This window comes from Lineus longissimus, chromosome 2 (genome assembly GCF_910592395.1).
Source record: "Lineus longissimus chromosome 2, tnLinLong1.2, whole genome shotgun sequence".
Taxonomy (NCBI): Eukaryota; Metazoa; Nemertea; class Pilidiophora; order Heteronemertea; family Lineidae; genus Lineus; species Lineus longissimus.
The window spans coordinates 2,310,375-2,329,849 of NC_088309.1; the positions used below are offsets into that span (position 1 = coordinate 2,310,375).

General features: G+C 41.5%; 1 protein-coding gene and 2 long non-coding RNA genes across 3 annotated transcripts; all 3 read left to right on the forward strand.

Annotated features, from left to right (window-relative positions):
• Positions 1-1,995: 1,995 nt before the first annotated feature.
• On the forward strand, positions 1,996-9,009 carry LOC135501052 (uncharacterized). The gene is made up of 6 exons (XM_064792781.1): positions 1,996-2,151; positions 2,536-2,667; positions 2,884-3,469; positions 3,790-3,902; positions 4,218-4,554; positions 6,405-9,009. Exons 1-5 carry the CDS (start codon positions 2,076-2,078, stop codon positions 4,448-4,450), a joined length of 1,140 nt encoding a protein of 379 aa, XP_064648851.1. The 5' UTR covers positions 1,996-2,075; the 3' UTR covers positions 4,451-4,554; positions 6,405-9,009.
• An 880-nt stretch (positions 9,010-9,889) lies between these two features.
• Positions 9,890-14,288, forward strand: LOC135500978 (uncharacterized). The gene is made up of 7 exons (XR_010449546.1): positions 9,890-9,939; positions 10,327-10,420; positions 10,704-10,728; positions 11,074-12,991; positions 13,379-13,472; positions 13,756-13,780; positions 14,126-14,288. It is a non-coding gene; the product is annotated as an uncharacterized LOC135500978 (long non-coding RNA).
• A 3,562-nt stretch (positions 14,289-17,850) lies between these two features.
• Positions 17,851-19,216, forward strand: LOC135483505 (uncharacterized). Its single transcript, XR_010446337.1, has 4 exons — positions 17,851-17,919; positions 18,307-18,400; positions 18,684-18,708; positions 19,054-19,216. It is a non-coding gene; the product is annotated as an uncharacterized LOC135483505 (long non-coding RNA).
• The last annotated feature ends 259 nt before the right edge of the window (positions 19,217-19,475 follow it).

Consider the following 19,475-nt stretch of genomic DNA (forward strand, 5'->3'; position numbering starts at 1 on the left):
TGGAACTGCCGATGACACGGTAGAGGCACAGTCATATAGGCGACCTCGTGAAACTACCTATTACACGGTAGAAGCTTATATGGGCGACTTCGTGAAACTGCCTGACACAGTAGAGGCACATATAGGCGACTTCGTGAAACTGCTTTGGCTGAATTCTCTGGAATATCAGCCCGGCGACTTCGCGGGATTGCCGATGACACGGTAGAAGCTTATATGGGCGACTTCGTGAAACTGCCTGACACAGTAGAGGCACATATAGGCCACTTCGTGAAACTGCGGACCTATGATCCGTATAAGGTGAAATCTGATGTGATCCATGGTGGCTCCTGCCCTGAGACTCTCTCGGACCTAAACTACCATCATCCCAGATCCGGCTTGAATGATCAAACTGTTCATTTTCAGGTCTTATACGTATCACCTAAACTGCTCTCAGATATTAGGCAAAGTCCATTCTGCCTATCTAAGGTTGGCTGTCGGCGAGGATGCTGCAGATGTCACTAAGGTAGTGTATCCGTGATTAGGCTTCTTAGCAAACCTGGTCAAGGTTCATCACAGCCCCGTGTCACAGGCAGAATATCAGGCAGGTTACGCAATCATCTGTCCCCGGGACATTCTTATCCTATAGCACTAGCACATTTCAAACGTCTACACCGTATATATAGGAAGAAATACAGACACAAACTGACCGGTTTATCTGAGGGTCATCAGGGTAAACCTTGATGATACCACGGACCCATTTTTTAGTCTTTCTTTATTCTAGGAGGTTCCTATTCTTCGTTTTAAGTGCAGTTTTTACTGTATTATCAATAATCTCTTGCAGTTAACTCTTTCTATCGGAAGCGTTCGATATCATCTCTTTAGTAATAATGATTGGGGCAATGTTTTAGGCGTGTTTGGTAGTTATGAGTCTCTGTTTTCAAAAGACAGGGCAAAGCTGATTTTTAATGTCTTTAGAGGTAAGTCAAATTCGTACATTAGCGATAACGTGAATGATGTGCTTTTGAACAACTGCGTCATGGCTCATGTTCTGGGAACGCCAATTTTGGTCCGAAAGTAGTAACCGGGTTTCTATTCGTCAAGAAACATCACAGCATATGTTCCAAGGGCATCTGGTGATCAAGAAGGCCCACTGCACTAAGTTAAAAAAGGTAAAGACACCCCAACCTGTCACCCATGCTGATGTGGCGGCCGAATGAATATTCACAACTTCTTCAGCATATCCATCTTTCTTTCAGATACGAAGCGGAGTACCTTTACATATGAGACATGTTCTCATAACATTAACTTTCATATAATTTGCATCTTTGCCGACTTGTCGATGATAGGCCAGGCCGTCCAATGCGCATCCAGTCGCGCCTGTGAGGTATTTAGAGTCAATGTTAACCAAAGAGACCTCGGTTGTGGGATAGCTGTGCATAGACCAAGCAGTGTTAAAACGAAATATCCAAACTATTACCAAATGAAACGATTTAAGAAATTCGTTAAGTGTGATTTGAAGTCACATATGAGATGTCGCTCTGTTTGATACGAACAAGGGAATATGTCTCTCACATGTAGCCTGCATGTTTTTTACCAGAGTCTTCAGGTGATGAAGTCACACAGCACACATGACAATTAGACTATAGACAAGTATAGATTACTAGTCATAAGGTATATATTTCTGCCGGCCAAACTGTGGCTGGGACTGTGTCTGGTAACACTTGGGATATAAAGGTCTTCGCCCGCAGGTACGATGACTGTTGTCTAGTAGGATCCTGGCAAAATGCAACGGAATCTCCGTAAAAACCTTCAATGAAGATGATTTTGATGTCGCTCCACTACAACAATGATCATGGTACTCAGCTTCGTCATTGTTTAAGGAACAGGAAGTCGTTTGGTACATTTTCACAGACCACAAAAATGTGATTTGTCACTGTGGAATATTTGAATGGGGGGAATGAGGATGATCATTTTTTGACTATTGATATGCAAAACCTATACGAGATATCATGAGCGAATGATCTGACGACGATGTCTTTTGTAAGAAACTAGGTCGAGACGAAGCAACAAGGAAGTAAGCAATTCGCAAATTTGACATGATGGCTGCGATTGGAAACTTATGGCAATACTTAATCGGGGCTGGTGTAGTACTGGTCCTTTTTGTAAACCAAGGTAGGTACACATTTTTGTGTGGCAGACAGTCAGTTGCCAGTAGCATTCAGAACCGAGAGTTGTAAGAAAGGCGGTCAGCCCCAAACATTCGTTGGAGGAGCGCGGAAGAGCATTTACGGTTAGTGTAACTGCTTAGCAACGGCGACCCAGGAAGAAGCATCAATCCACAAGCATCTCATATGACTTTCTGGACTCTTTCTGGAGAGAGACTTTTGGCTTTTAGATGAGGCGTGCGGTCGTGACGGACTTTCGGTTTCCCCTCTGGGTAAAACGTATATCGAGGAGGGATGTGTGTCTGGCTATTAGTTATAGCCACAGAAAACGTATAAAAACGCGAATGGTGGTTTAGCCTCATTGACTAACCATTTAGTTCTATCATTGTAGGGGAAAGCCGCAGAATGCATTGTAATGCTACCCAGGTTCCTTGCAAGAATAACACCAAGTGCGTCTCAAAGACAGCTGTCTGTGACGGAGTCGACGATTGTCCTGAAGGCTCTGACGAAATAAACTGCAGTCGTAAGTCAAAATATCGTACCAACTGAGTATTAAGACAAATTGAATTTTGATTGCATTTTTTACTAATCCACGAAAGCATCCAAGATTCTGGTTCATTTGCAAGTCTCTTTTGCAGTGAATTATTTCAGCATTCTTGTTTTTAAGGTTCTGTTGAATCGTTCTATTACAGCAGCCTTCTTACTTACTAAGTTCTAATTGCTAAAAATCCAATTTCAGAAAGCGTCATTCAGCCAACCCCCCCGAGATCCTCCGACTCATCCAAGTCGCATCATGATTATATACCAGAATGGTTGCGAAAGTACGGGTACTCTCCATATACACCGTCCTGCGAAGATCTCTGGACTACCAACTATTGCACGGACCGCAGTTCGACTCAATGTTGCCAGTCGTATGGGTATCTGGGCATGGCGGGTTCAAGCTGCTGTGCATCAACGCAGACCCCCTACACCACATGCAGGGATAGTTACGGCCTTCCGCATCTTTGCACCAGGTCCTGGTCTACTCACTGCTGCAGTGGTTCCTGTTGCCGCTCTTCCCGCCATACCTCTACAACAGGAGGATTTGGAAGCTCAACAAGCGCCGTGAGTTGCAGTTATTTGTTGGAGGACATCGTTTATACTACCGAGACCTGTTCGTGGTACAACTTCGTCTCCCCGAGTTGCTGTGACGCTTACGGCGCCGGCGGCTTCGGGGCCCAGACTTGCTGCGAAGCTTCAAGTTCCTCTTCGACCGACTCAACCACATCTGACGATCCATGGTACAACGATGATACAGGAAGTGATTCCTCCACTGGAGGAAGTGGGTAAGACCAGTACCAACGTTCCATTTAACAGTTACATTGCTCACCAACACAGGCCACCACCTTCAATTGGTTCAAAGAATGTATGCCATGGACACCATGCAGGACCGGTATTCGTAAACGGACTTAAATAAAATAGAGAACAATCAATCCCGACGCAGCCCATTGGGGTTCAACCGATCACAGCTCTAGCTATTACGGCACTGGCCGGACTTATGACTGCATCCAAACAACAAACACAGACTCATTTTTGACCAGCAACTTGCTCGTCCACAAATCATGCATTTCATACAGAGCTGAATGATTTCTTTGTTTTCTTTCAGTGTTGTAATTGAAGGCGTTGGTGGTTCTGTAGGACTGATGGTTGTGTTGGCCATAATTTGTGTTGTGATCCGCGTAGCCCGGGTCGGAGCGCGCTGCCATAACTTGTCGTCGAGTGAGTAACAATCGAGAAAGAAAGAATTACTTGACAGTATTCCTTCCTCAGTCAATTGCTTCAAAAATGTACCTTCGAATTTCCCCTTAAGCTATTTTTATGATTATTGAGGAGTGACATTGATCACAATGTCAATGGCCTTGATGCTCTATCTCAAGCGAAATGGTTTTAAAAAAGGAGAGGAGCTTCCCCACATGTCGGACAAAGACACTAGCTAGATATTACCAAAAACTAACCTGATGCTCAGTTATGAATACTTAGGTCTGAACAGCTATTTTAGACATTAAAACGTAATCCCCCTTTTCGATGTTGCAGCGGGCGAAAGACGAACAGGAAGAGGGCGGCGTATCTTGGTGATTCGGACCCAAAACAATCCGGTCAGCGCTGAAAACCCAGGCTACGTGGCTCCCCAAAGCGCTTCGACTGCAGTCGCAAGACCGCCAGCCTACGGTGATGTCGTTGGGCCTTCAGCCGAGGGCGCTGATGCAGCCCCTCCGTCCTATGAACAAACTGTGGACACCGCCAAACTTGTGGATGCTCGAGCTTAGCCTAAGTGACTAAACTGCAGAGATATGATGATCGAAACCCCATTATCTTATATTCTAAAATACATGTACCTAGATTTAGAACTAACCGCATCTTACACTGTATATACTGTAGTTTCATGAAAATAACACCACTTCATTAGCAGCCGGTGTCGCCGCCCCTGACTCATAGGGTGGCGAACAGAGCTGTTGAGAAGGCCGATCATTGGCTGGGATTCCAGAGAGGGTTGTCCAGGCCTCATATCCAATATACTTCAGTTTCGAGTCCAATCCTTATTGTTTGGGTTGTTGAAACCGATTCGTAGGTCTCCTATGAATGGGATAATGGGATCGGGCCTTCGGCCATTGTACTGAGTGTCCCAGAACATTTTCAACTAATCGTCATTGGTAGTGTAAAGGGTGTCCCAGTGCTAATGGCTGATAGTGTACAGGGTGTCCATGAAAAAAGTCCAACTGACATATTGGCTTCTGCTGGTTTTAGGGACTGACCTGCCCTTTCAAAGTGAGGCACTGCTCAGGGAGGTAATGGAGCATTTCTTCGGGTCTTATCATCCCTTACCAGCTTCGGGCTTTCAAAGATACTTTGCAGTGCGAAATTGGTAAGAATGAGAAGTTGTCCGTCACATATCTGGAGACAAAACCGAACATCCCTCTGAATGTACAGTCTTGTCCGAAGTGATCAGTGAAGGAATAAAAAAGAACGATGCAAATCCCGATTCAATTTTTTTTCAAACCTAAAGATACACATTATTAGATTGTCCAGCAACGTCTAACGGTCGTACGAGGGATGTGCAACCAGCAGGTACGTAATCCAGGCTGCCTCTCATGTCGCGGACTCTCGTCCGGAAGTTCTCTGTCCGGTAGACCTGATAATGATTGACGATTAACAGGAACTGGTCGGTCTCGTTGTCGGTAACGTAGGGTGATAGGACTTCATCTAACCAGTGGTGCGCCGTTTCCTCCCTCATCCAACCAGTTTCCGATGGGGTAATCTTTACATCTGCTGGTGGGTTGTCTTGGAGGGCTGCAAACACCCGGACGAAACCTGTTCTGGGGAAGGTGATGTGCGCCGGCAACTTTGCTCCAGAGGCTGCGATGCAGAGGGTGACGGTGTATCCCAGCTTGGTATTGGACCTGGATAATCGGACGTCTATGGCCTTCTCACCGTGGTGTTGGCCGTGTACATGGTTCTCATATCAAACAGGACAAAGGTTTGGTCCATATTAAAGAAGAACCGCATCTTTATATCAAGATGATCGATGCTCCCAGCAACCGCATCTCGGAAGGTCTGGATCCTTGCAGCAGCATCAGCGGGGACGGTCGTTGTATTCTTCCGTAGGGACACGTGGCGTCTCTTCATCAAGCACTCCACCCAGCCTATGGAAGCGTTGAAATCCCCTAGCTGAGGGCGACAATGCTAAATCCCTTCTCTGACATCTTGGGCTGACTCATTCCACTGCAGCTTTGCCACACTACCAACGCCTTATCTTGAATGTCGAGGGTTGAATGAAATGAAGGGTTGTAGAAAAACAGAGGATGAGCTCCTCGTTTTTCTTCGGAATTTCGTGACTACTATCATTGCCTGAATCTCACTTTGCTTTACTGATGCAAGCATTCGTAGATTTTTCTTCAGAGTTTCAATAAGGACTTTTTTTGTTTTGGGGGGTTTGGATCAATCTAAAAGGTGCTACAGTTTTATAAGACAACCTGTATAAAGGGTCGGCGAGTGGCCTTACCATTTACGTCATTCCACATGCGCACTCATCGACCAGTAGGCCCACAACACTTCGAATCAATAGGGCTGCCGTAATAAGTGATTTAGCGTAACCGTGACAGCTCGGCTGAGCCATCACAAGGGCCAGCGAAGTCACTCATTGGTTACCTCTGGTGAATAGACTCGAGAGAAGAGGCCGGGCCTTGAATATCCCGAAGTGGTGTTATTTTCATGAAACTACAGTATATGCAAACGAAGCCTCGTTTTGAATTCAGCGGATGGTTAGGCAACCATTGAATCTTATAAAAAAAACCCAAATTTTTCGTTGTTTAATTTGAGTTATTTTAGAATAGAAATTGATACCTCACTGTCGGTATTCGTTGTCTCACCCAAGCCGCGAGGGTGGAGCTGAATGTTGCCCAAAACCTCGGCTCTACCTTGTGTCGGTCTACATTTTAGCTCCACCCTCGCGGTTTTGGTGAGACAACCAATACCTCCAGTGAGGTATCAAGTCCTTAATCAATCCTGTGTATTCAAGTCCCATGTACTGACTTTTCTTCCGAAAAAAGTACGCCTGAGTATGGAATGGTGATAAAGGTAGACATTTAGACATCACTCATTTTCTGATAACACTGAATAATCACAACTACGCAAGTTGAGCACATGGTCCATGGACCATTTCATTTTTAAAACGGTGTTCTTCTCGACTATAGTCGAACCATCCATGGCGAAGGGTGAATTTTATTTTGATCAATGTCGCTTACTTGACTGAGGCGGCAAGGAAGATTGAGGCTGAAGTGAGGTGAATAAGCGAAATTATTGGATATGGAAGGCTGCTTCCCGACATCGAGCGGTAAAGATGGGAATCAGTTTTAGCATGTTGTATAATAATGTCGGCTCATAACATTAGGAACAAGGTCACCATATGTCTTGATGTCCAAATAGACAATGTATAAAAACATGCATCATGACATTTACATGAATATAAGGCTATTGAATATTCATGAATATTAGGCTATTGAATATTCATGAACAAACTTTTCATAAATATCTGTCGCCTCATAGTCTATCAGTTGATAATTTCAAATAAATAATCAGCTTATTCCAGGTAGCAATCTATACTATGAATTTTTGCTGGTATTTATAATCCATAGGTCAATTGGTTTTTCCAGGTGCGTCGAAATATCACCCATATCGGATTCTTGAAATTTAAGGTATTTTCCCGCCATGCGAATAGTATCACCAATAATTAGATGTATAGTTCAGGAAATGTTAATAAAAAATCATTTTTTATATCGTCTTTTGAGAGCAATCTATACTATGAATTTTTGCTGGTATTTATAATCCATAGGTCAATTGGTTTTTCCAGGTGCGTCGAAATATCACCCATATCGGATTCTTGAAATTTAAGGTATTTTCCCGCCATGCGAATAGTGTCACCAATAATTAGATGTACATGTATACAGTTCAGGAAATGTTAATAAAAAATCATTTCATATCGTCTTTTCAGAGCAATCTATACTATGAATTTTTGCTGGTATTTATGATCCATGGGTCAATTGGTTTTTCCAGGTGCATCGAAATATCACCCATATCGGATTCTTGAAATTTAAGGTATTTTCCCGCCATGCGAATAGTATCACCAATAATTAGATGTATAGTTCAGGAAATGTTAATAAAAAATCATTCCATATCGTCTTTTGAGAGCATTTTTAATTGTAAAAAATATATGCCTACGTCACAGAGTCTCTGCAATGGTCATTTTTATCACAGAAGCCTCGCGCAGCCAGATGTTCTTCACTTATTAGTCTGGCGCATGCCAGACCTTCTTTGTACGAGACGTTTTCCAGCACGATGTACATGTATATGTGGGCAGAAGCAACACTGCGCAAGATTACCTCGAGCAGGGGCTAAAATAGATTATGAGACAAGACCACTAATGAATATTCATAGCCGGTTGGAGGGTCGAGGCCTATCAATTAGACGAGTGCATGTTTTTAACTCTCAAGTACATATTTGGAGAGGTATTGAAAAAATATTTGTTGTGGCAAGTCTACAGATATAATTTCGAATTTTGCTAATTGGGTAATAGGGGGCGTGTTTTGAGTTTTTTCTGCCAGTTGGCTGAAAAGAGTGGAAATATCAAAGTCTGTCTAATTTGTCGATTATCAAAAAATTTCCGTGGTCAATCACCAGTTTATTTTTCACCATTTACTTGCCCGACTGTCCGGAATAACATAATCTAAATTTCAGATTCACAACACCACGCATTCTTTGATGCGTCGCGGTCAAACATTGACAATCTAACTGCTAAAAGGCTTAAAAAAATCAATTGTGGTCTTGTCTCTTATGCTAAAGAGCATACTTCCTCATTTAGTTTTCCCAGAATGGTGCATGTCGCGCGCAGCTACTTAGCCTAATACCATTAGGCCCCGCATGGTGGCGCTGAGGCGGCCGCTGTAATCTGTTCTGCTCTTTTGTTGATTATTCTAAAGCCTTTGATCGCATTCCCACTACACAACTGCATTACAAACTGATAAATAGCGGACTAAACGGAAAACTTCTTAACATTGTAAAATTTATTTATGATAATGCCAAATCTTGCGTTGCAACAAATGCAACAGTGTCAAACTTTTTTAGGTGTGATATAGGTGTGCGCCAAGGAGACAACTTGTCACCATTCTTCAAATATCAAACTACCATCAAATACTTATTTAATTGACGCACCCGCTGATAATAAAAAGTGCCCAAAATGTTATAATAACGAGCTTGGCGATGAATTTCATTTCCTATTCAAATGTCCTCTAATAAAAGAATTACGGAAACAGTTTATACCAAAAGAATTTCTTACAAAACCTAATACTGTAAATTTTGAAAGGATCATTAATACAAAAAATTAGACTCATAGGTACAAGTTAGCAAAATTCATCTCACTAGGAATGAAACTATATTGTGATGATAAGTAAACCCTGAATTTAGCTAGTAATTATTTTCTGTTTGAACGTATTTTATATAGAACGCTATCAATCAATTACTTTGTAATTTAAATATGTATATTGACCTCCTGTATACCACAAATGTGGTCGATGGAGTGAATAAACTTACTTACTTACTTACTCAAGAGAATGCAATACAATAAAGACCTAATACTGAAACCACATGTCTGTCGACTGTGCTTTAAGAGAGACTGACACCACTATACCCCCTCACACTCAGAAACCACAAACGCCCACCCCTCCCTGCTACCTTAATACTTCTCGGTGTTGGCAATTTCGATCCTGAATTGATCATGGACCACAGAGGTCCTCCACATTATTTGCATTTCACCTGATCACCTTGGTGACCATCTGTCCCCTTTTAAGCCCCTCTGACGAGAGTCATTGAAGAAGAAGCTCTAACTGTATCGCCTTGAGTTGAGCGACCTCGCAATGGAGTTCAGGGCCCAGAGCTATTCATGTTTAGCAAGCAAACAGGAATCTTTCTAAGCTAAGAAAGATTTTATGGAATAGAATTAGCAAGTACAGTAACTAGAGATAGAGTGGAAGTTAGCAACCAACAAGGCATAGAATGGTTTTGTGGAATTTGGCCCATGCAGTTTACTGTTTGAAATTACCCTGACAAGTTGTGTCGCTTACAGATGTCCGAAATGAATTATTTAAGAAAAAACCTATGAATAAACTTACCGGTATGTCCAGAATACAATTATTATCAATTGTCAATTGTATATATTTTGAAAGAGTCAACAGTCTATGACAGTTATCGCCGAAGCAGCAGCTTGGTAAGTTGAACATTCCTCACCCAAGAACCCCTAGTTATTCTTACTTGGTGAAAGTTCCTGATTTTTAACTGAATCCTTTCTGACAATTTAGTTGTTGCAACTTTCAGGCGCACACATACCAGTTTATGTTTCTGTCAGAAAATTTCGCGGCAGATCTTCTCAGCGGGCCAATCGGGATCTAAAGATCAGTTACTTCAAATTATTTACTGGATATGCACTCACATGCACAAAGCAGGCGAGTTTTAAATCGATTTTCGATTTAATTGATGGAGAGAGTCAATTGCCCTGCATCAATATCGGTCACCTCTTATAATTTGAATGCTTAGCTGTACTGTTCGTGGCTCGTTCTCCTACAAACCCTGAGACTTACATTATCTTTCTCTTCAGATTTGAATTTAACTGGTCGTCGCTAATTTGATAAGAAAGATGAACTTCTTTTCGGGCTTATCTTACCTCTTGTTGGTCTTGCTGGTCCTGCTGGGTACGTATATTTGCAGGCTTGAGAACTCGAAATTGCGTAAAATCAATTAATTGATAAGGACTGTAAGAATTTGGAATGCCAGAAATTGGTCTTTATTATTCTTGGTATGATTTGTTCGATATAAGTCAACCGCCTAGATAAAGGCGGCCACAGAAAAGATAAGGCTTCGGCCCCAAGCGGAAACAGCCTGGTGGCAAGAAAACCTTAAATTTAGGAGTTGGTACTTTACATCATGATTGCGTGCCAAAACTTACTACAATCGTCGTCTGTGATCTTTTTTCAGTGACTGGGGCCATTGATGGAACATCGTAAGTCGCCTTGATTTTATCTGATTGATTCGTACCTCGTTTCTCTGGGAGCGGGCTATTCGGCAAAGACACACCGCTCGAACATTTACAGAAAGTAGATGCTTTCAAATTGAAAAAGCTTCTATTTTTCAACTCTTCAAAATAAGATTATAAAAATATTTGTAGATTTTTATGCCGCTTTATATACTGGCGAGGTTTTTAGAAGGCATCTTCTGCCACAGGAACATTTTTTAAATTGTCAAAAAATGCATTAAATAATCGCAATCTTAAATTTGACAAAAAGTGGATCTATACACTGTGCGAAAGTTTGGTGCTCAGTGAATTATGTTGTTATTTTACTTTCAGGGCTTGCTCCTGGACCCCAGGTACCTTATGTTTGGGCAACTGGGATTGTTGCACTGGCAGTGGCTTAAGGTGCGATTTCTTCGCATGTCGACCAACATAATGATCGAAGAATGTACATCATCTGTTAAATAAAGGAGGAAAATATATGATGTGAAATGATGAATTCGCATTCTTTCTATATTTTTGTGCGATTGTATAGGTGTGGCCCTGTTGCTTGCTTTCTACCTCTCCCTCTCTCTCAGACGGATGCCCTGCGGTCTGGTTTATATATGAGGCCATATAAGGGCCAGCCAATGATAGCCGGGTCAACAATAGTTACCCTGGCGAGCTATAAGGGAACCAGTACAAGACCCACCTGAAATTCGCAAGCCTTGTCCAACCTGTAAACTATCAAGAGATCACATCTGTGGTAGACTCCCGGGACAGTCCAGTTCGTCATATCATTCATACTGTCTTAAATAGGGTGAGGCCGGTCCACTTCGTCCAGAGTGTACTTTGTGGCGGGGTATGGCGACGAACAGGGGTATTTTCATACTGGTTACACAAATCCCCAGCCCAATTGCAAGTTGTCCCTGATAGTGCTGGTACGGTTTAAAAGAAGACAAACTAAATGAATGGACAGCATTCCCACTACACAACTGCATTACAAACTGATAAATAGCGGACTAAACGGAAAACTTCTTAACATTGTAAAATTTATTTATGATAATGCCAAATCTTGCGTTGCAACAAATGCAACAGTGTCAAACTTTTTTAGGTGTGATATAGGTGTGCGCCAAGGAGACAACTTGTCACCATTCTTCAAATATCAAACTACCATCAAATACTTATTTAATTGACGCACCCGCTGATAATAAAAAGTGCCCAAAATGTTATAATAACGAGCTTGGCGATGAATTTCATTTCCTATTCAAATGTCCTCTAATAAAAGAATTACGGAAACAGTTTATACCAAAAGAATTTCTTACAAAACCTAATACATGTACTGTAAATTTTGAAAGGATCATTAATACAAAAAATTAGACTCATAGGTACAAGTTAGCAAAATTCATCTCACTAGGAATGAAACTATATTGTGATAATAAGTAAACCCTGAATTTAGCTAGTAATTATTTTCTGTTTGAACGTATTTTATATAGAACGCTATCAATCAATTACTTTGTAATTTAAATATGTATATTGACCTCCTGTATACCACAAATGTGGTCGATGGAGTGAATAAACTTACTTACTTACTTACTCAAGAGAATGCTATACAATAAAAGACCTATACAATAAAAGACCTAATACTGAAACCACATGTCTGTCGACTGTGCTATAAGAGAGACTGACACCACTATACCCCCTCACACTCAGAAACCACAAACGCCCACCCCTTCCTGCTACCTTAATACTTCTGGGTGTTGGCAATTTCGATCCTGAATTGATCATGGACCACAGAGGTCCTCCACATTATTTGCATTTCACCTGATCACCTTGGTGACCATCTGTCCCCTTATAAGCCCCTCTGACGAGAGTCATTGAAGAAGAAGCTCTAACTGTATCGCCTTGAGTTGAGCGACCTCGCAATGGAGTCCAGGGCCCAGAGCTATTCATGTTTAGCAAGCAAACAGGAATCTTTCTAAGCTAAGAAAGATTTTATGGAATAGAATTAGCAAGTACAGTAACTAGAGATAGAGTGGAAGTTAGCAACCAACAAGGCATAGAATGGTTTTGTGGAATTTGGCCCATGCAGTTTACTGTTTGAAATTACCCTGACAAGTTGTGTCGCTTACAGATGTTCGAAATGAATTATTTAAGAAAAAACCTATGAATAAACTTACCGGTATCTCCAGAATACAATTATTATCAATTGTCAATTGTATATATTTTGAAAGAGTCAACAGTCTATGACAGTTATCGCCGAAGCAGCAGCTTGGTAAGTTGAACATTCCTCACCCAAGAACCCCTAGTTATTCTTACTTGGTGAAAGTTCCTGATTTTTAACTGAATCCTTTCTGACAATTTAGTTGTTGCAACTTTCAAGCGCACACATACCAGTTTATGTTTCTGTCAGAAAATTTCGCGGCAGATCTTCTCAGCGGGCCAATCGGGATCTAAAGATCAGTTACTTCAAATTATTTACTGGATATGCACTCACATGCACAAAGCAGGCGAGTTTTAAATCGATTTTCGATTTAATTGATGGAGAGAGTCAATTGCCCTGCATCAATATCGGTCACCTCTTATAATTTGAATGCTTAGCTGTACTGTTCGTGGCTCGTTCTCCTACAAACCCTGAGACTTACATTATCTTTCTCTTCAGATTTGAATTTAACTGGTCGTCGCTAATTTGATAAGAAAGATGAACTTCTTTTCGGGCTTATCTTACCTCTTGTTGGTCTTGCTGGTCCTGCTGGGTACGTATATTTGCAGGCTTGAGAACTCGAAATTGCGTAAAATCAATTAATTGATAAGGACTGTAAGAATTTGGAATGCCAGAAATTGGTCTTTATTATTCTTGGTATGATTTGTTCGATATAAGTCAACCGCCTAGATAAAGACGGCCACAGAAAAGATAAGGCTTCGGCCCCAAGCGGAAACAGCCTGGTGGCAAGAAAACCTTAAATTTAGGAGTTGGTACTTTACATCATGATTGCGTGCCAAAACTTACTACAATCGTCGTCTGTGATCTTTTTTCAGTGACTGGGGCCATTGATGGAACATCGTAAGTCGCCTTGATTTTATCTGATTGATTCGTACCTCGTTTCTCTGGGAGCGGGCTATTCGGCAAAGACACACCGCTCGAACATTTACAGAAAGTAGATGCTTTCAAATTGAAAAAGCTTCTATTTTTCAACTCTTCAAAATAAGATTATAAAAATATTTGTAGATTTTTATGCCGCTTTATATACTGGCGAGGTTTTTAGAAGGCATCTTCTGCCACAGGAACATTTTTTAAATTGTCAAAAAATGCATTAAATAATCGCAATCTTAAATTTGACAAAAAGTGGATCTATACACTGTGCGAAAGTTTGGTGCTCAGTGAATTATGTTGTTATTTTACTTTCAGGGCTTGCTCCTGGACCCCAGGTACCTTCTGTTTGGGCAACTATGCTTGTTGCTGGGCCAGTGGCTTAAGGTGCGATTTCTTCGCATGTCGATCAGCATAATGATCGAAGAATGTACATCATCTGTTAAATAAAGGAGGAAAATATATGATGTGAAATGATGAATTCGCATTCTTTCTATATTTTTGTGCGATTGTATAGGTGTGGCCCTGTTGCTTGCTTTCTACCTCTCCCTCTCTCTCAGACGGATGCCCTGCGGTCTGGTTTATATATGAGGCCATATAAGGGCCAGCCAATGATAGCCGGGTCAACAATAGTTACCCTGGCGAGCTATAAGGGAACCAGTACAAGACCCACCTGAAATTCGCAAGCCTTGTCCAACCTGTAAACTATCAAGAGATCACATCTGTGGTAGACTCCCGGGACAGTCCAGTTCGTCATATCATTCATACTGTCTTAAATAGGGTGAGGCCGGTCCACTTCGTCCAGAGTGTACTTTGTGGCGGGGTATGGCGACGAACAGGGGTATTTTCATACTGGTTACACAAATCCCCAGCCCAATTGCAAGTTGTCCCTGATAGTGCTGGTACGGTTTAAAAGAAGACAAACTAAATGAATGGACAGTGTTTATTCATGGACAGATACCCAGTTGTTACAGAAAATAGCACCATTATTACTTTTACATTTATATGTATATTATTACATTTATTCAAAATTAGCATTAAGAAGCTTGGTCTTGGCCAAATTTTGTAATGATCAGTTTTGGAAAATTCCCAGGATTTGCATTTTTACATTATTTTAAAAACCTGTTTTCTCATTCCCGAGTTTTATGGAATGAATGTGCCTCCTCAGGGGCGACATCTTTAGTTTTGTTGTCGTCCACCAATAATGCGCTTGCCATCTGTCACCATCATGACATTATGTAAACGCCGTTGAACGGTTTCCATGGCACTGCTTGGTTGCCATGGAGTCACTGATGAGACATAATTCAGTACTGCGACAGCATAAGGCAGCGATTTTTCTTTGCTACTTGATTGCTCCTTTACAGGTATAGAGATGAATTCAGTACTGACATCATCCCCCAGGCCCCCTGTGACATGTAAAGCTAATACACAAGTACAAGCTTTCAGGAGCAGTCTTGCGATGTACATGACTTGATGGGTCAAGATAACCTATAGATGAGATTGCAGAAGTAGACCGGACTTGATTAAATGCTTTCGACACTGATAGGATATGTACAGAACAGGTCCTAAGGAGTACATATGTATTCAAATGATGGTACGCGGTATAGTTTTAGTATTCGCTATTTCTGGACCGATTTGTGGACGTCCTTTGATACATAATATCTACTCAACACTAAGCTTACATGTATACCATACAAAATATATTCATTTCGTCGTACGTGTGTATAGGCCTAATATTATCATGAATTTACATACAAAAGTATCAATAGTACCATGTACCTAACATGTCATCCTATTTGTACGACCTATCCTTATTTCATAATGAGGTGGCATTTGTTGCTGAAGCAAAATGCACTTCGAAAGATATGTTTGGTTATTCAATCTTGGCCCAATTCCGGACCTTTTGCCGGCACCACAATTCAATGAAACCATCTCACACATCCTTCTTTTCATACGGAAAAGATTTTAACGTTGTTGGCAATAATGTCCGTCGTCTTCGCTGAGTGTGTGAATTTTCTGGTGTCTCATTACTTCATCATAGGAAGGCGGTGGCTCCTGGGGTGTGTGGTCCGCGTATCCTGGGTAGCACGGAGGTTCCGACTGGACGCTAGCTACAACCACACTGTCCAACGAACCAGGGCGCGATAGGGAATTCCTCGATTCGTTTACTGAAGGGGCATTGGAGACATTTTCTTGTGTCTTCCTGTCGCGAGTTCCCCGGCAGAGGTTCGTACTTCCTCGCCGTAGTTGAACATACGACGAAGCGGAGCCGAGGAAGCCCAAGACTAAGTTAACCGCATGCAGAGCAAGTTTTGAGTTGGCCACATTCGTGTAGTCAACGTTGATTCCAATTGATGATATAACGACCACTGCCAGTGATATGCAACATGTGACTAAGGAGCTGACAGTGCTACCAAGAGTGCAGTAGATGTTCTTAAACTTACAGGCCAGAAAGCCGAATATCCCTGCGGAGAAGTAGAACATACATCCCCAGAATCCGATGCCGATGGTGCAGCCCCACGCCTCATGTTTCATCATGACCAGGGACGTTATGACCAGAGTGAAGCCAACAATGATCTGAATGATGGCACATTGTCTGACAGGTGTCTTTTCGTCGTTCTGTTTCTTGTTGGCGCGGCGCTGCTGCTGGAAGTAGGTGTGTGGGTCACCTATCTGAGGGTGCACTATTCGATCATGGCTGTCTGGCCCTGCAGCGGGAGGGAAGTATGGTACCATTGCCCTATCGATGTCGTCACTGTAGAGGGCACACGGAGAGCGATGGTGGCCATGGGTGCCTGCTGACGCAAAGACGGCCATTTTGAATTACCTGAAAGGGACATCATGGAAGGTATTGCTTCATTTGATGCCAAGTTAAATGTTGCCCACAGGCACCACCATTTTGGCTGGAACTTGAAGTGCTAAAGCAATCAGAACTCCTCCAAAGTGAGGTTAAAACCCATTTAAGACTGACCTAGGAGGCTCTTCTCTGGATATCAACTCTTTCAATCGGCATTCACTTCGTCTTTAATAGAGTTCTATTTGCTTCTAGCCAAAATGGTGGTGCCCAAAATGTTATGATAACGAGCTTGGCGATGAATTTCATTTCCTATTCAAATGTCCTCTAATAAAAGAATTACGGAAACAGTTTATACCAAAAGAATTTCTTACAAAACCTAATACTGTAAATTTTGAAAGGATCATTAATACAAAAAATTAGACTCATAGGTACAAGTTAGCAAAATTCATCTCACTAGGAATGAAACTATATTGTGATAATAAGTAAACCCTGAATTTAGCTAGTAATTATTTTCTGTTTGAACGTATTTTATATAGAACGCTATCAATCAATTACTTTGTAATTTAAATATGTATATTGACCTCCTGTATACCACAAATGTGGTCGATGGAGTGAATAAACTTACTTACTTACTTACTCAAGAGAATGCTATACAATAAAAGACCTATACAATAAAAGACCTAATACTGAAACCACATGTCTGTCGACTGTGCTTTAAGAGAGACTGACACCACTATACCCCCTCACACTCAGAAACCACAAACGCCCACCCCTTCCTGCTACCTTAATACTTCTGGGTGTTGGCAATTTCGATCCTGAATTGATCATGGACCACAGAGGTCCTCCACATTATTTGCATTTCACCTGATCACCTTGGTGACCATCTGTCCCCTTATAAGCCCCTCTGACGAGAGTCATTGAAGAAGAAGCTCTAACTGTATCGCCTTGAGTTGAGCGACCTCGCAATGGAGTTCAGGGCCCAGAGCTATTCATGTTTAGCAAGCAAACAGGAATCTTTCTAAGCTAAGAAAGATTTTATGGAATAGAATTAGCAAGTACAGTAACTAGAGATAGAGTGGAAGTTAGCAACCAACAAGGCATAGAATGGTTTTGTGGAATTTGGCCCATGCAGTTTACTGTTTGAAATTACCCTGACAAGTTGTGTCGCTTACAGATGTTCGAAATGAATTATTTAAGAAAAAACCTATGAATAAACTTACCGGTATCTCCAGAATACAATTATTATCAATTGTCAATTGTATATATTTTGAAAGAGTCAACAGTCTATGACAGTTATCGCCGAAGCAGCAGCTTGGTAAGTTGAACATTCCTCACCCAAGAACCCCTAGTTATTCTTACTTGGTGAAAGTTCCTGATTTTTAACTGAATCCTTTCTGACAATTTAGTTGTTGCAACTTTCAAGCGCACACATACCAGTTTATGTTTCTGTCAGAAAATTTCGCGGCAGATCTTCTCAGCGGGCCAATCGGGATCTAAAGATCAGTTACTTCAAATTATTTACTGGATATGCACTCACATGCACAAAGCAGGCGAGTTTTAAATCGATTTTCGATTTAATTGATGGAGAGAGTCAATTGCCCTGCATCAATATCGGTCACCTCTTATAATTTGAATGCTTAGCTGTACTGTTCGTGGCTCGTTCTCCTACAAACCCTGAGACTTACATTATCTTTCTCTTCAGATTTGAATTTAACTGGTCGTCGCTAATTTGATAAGAAAGATGAACTTCTTTTCGGGCTTATCTTACCTCTTGTTGGTCTTGCTGGTCCTGCTGGGTACGTATATTTGCAGGCTTGAGAACTCGAAATTGCGTAAAATCAATTAATTGATAAGGACTGTAAGAATTTGGAATGCCAGAAATTGGTCTTTATTATTCTTGGTATGATTTGTTCGATATAAGTCAACCGCCTAGATAAAGACGGCCACAGAAAAGATAAGGCTTCGGCCCCAAGCGGAAACAGCCTGGTGGCAAGAAAACCTTAAATTTAGGAGTTGGTACTTTACATCATGATTGCGTGCCAAAACTTACTACAATCGTCGTCTGTGATCTTTTTTCAGTGACTGGGGCCATTGATGGAACATCGTAAGTCGCCTTGATTTTATCTGATTGATTCGTACCTCGTTTCTCTGGGAGCGGGCTATTCGGCAAAGACACACCGCTCGAACATTTACAGAAAGTAGATGCTTTCAAATTGAAAAAGCTTCTATTTTTCAACTCTTCAAAATAAGATTATAAAAATATTTGTAGATTTTTATGCCGCTTTATATACTGGCGAGGTTTTTAGAAGGCATCTTCTGCCACAGGAACATTTTTTAAATTGTCAAAAAATGCATTAAATAATCGCAATCTTAAATTTGACAAAAAGTGGATCTATACACTGTGCGAAAGTTTGGTGCTCAGTGAATTATGTTGTTATTTTACTTTCAGGGCTTGCTCCTGGACCCCAGGTACCTTCTGTTTGGGCAACTATGCTTGTTGCTGGGCCAGTGGCTTAAGGTGCGATTTCTTCGCATGTCGATCAGCATAATGATCGAAGAATGTACATCATCTGTTAAATAAAGGAGGAAAATATATGATGTGAAATGATGAATTCGCATTCTTTCTATATTTTTGTGCGATTGTATAGGTGTGGCCCTGTTGCTTGCTTTCTACCTCTCCCTCTCTCTCAGACGGATGCCCTGCGGTCTGGTTTATATATGAGGCCATATAAGGGCCAGCCAATGATAGCCGGGTCAACAATAGTTACCCTGGCGAGCTATAAGGGAACCAGTACAAGACCCACCTGAAATTCGCAAGCCTTGTCCAACCTGTAAACTATCAAGAGATCACATCTGTGGTAGACTCCCGGG

What these genes read in the sequence shown, in the direction of transcription:
- LOC135501052 (XM_064792781.1), top strand. Translation starts at nt 2,076, where the DNA reads ATGATGGCTGCGATTGGAAACTTATGGCAATACTTAATCGGGGCTGGT. An exon ending in TGACGAAATAAACTGCAGTC is followed by an intron (nt 2,668 to 2,883) that starts GTAAGTCAAAAT and finishes ATCCAATTTCAG; the next exon opens with AAAGCGTCATTCAGCCAACC. An exon ending in CTGCCATAACTTGTCGTCGA is followed by an intron (nt 3,903 to 4,217) that starts GTGAGTAACAAT and finishes TCGATGTTGCAG; the next exon opens with CGGGCGAAAGACGAACAGGA.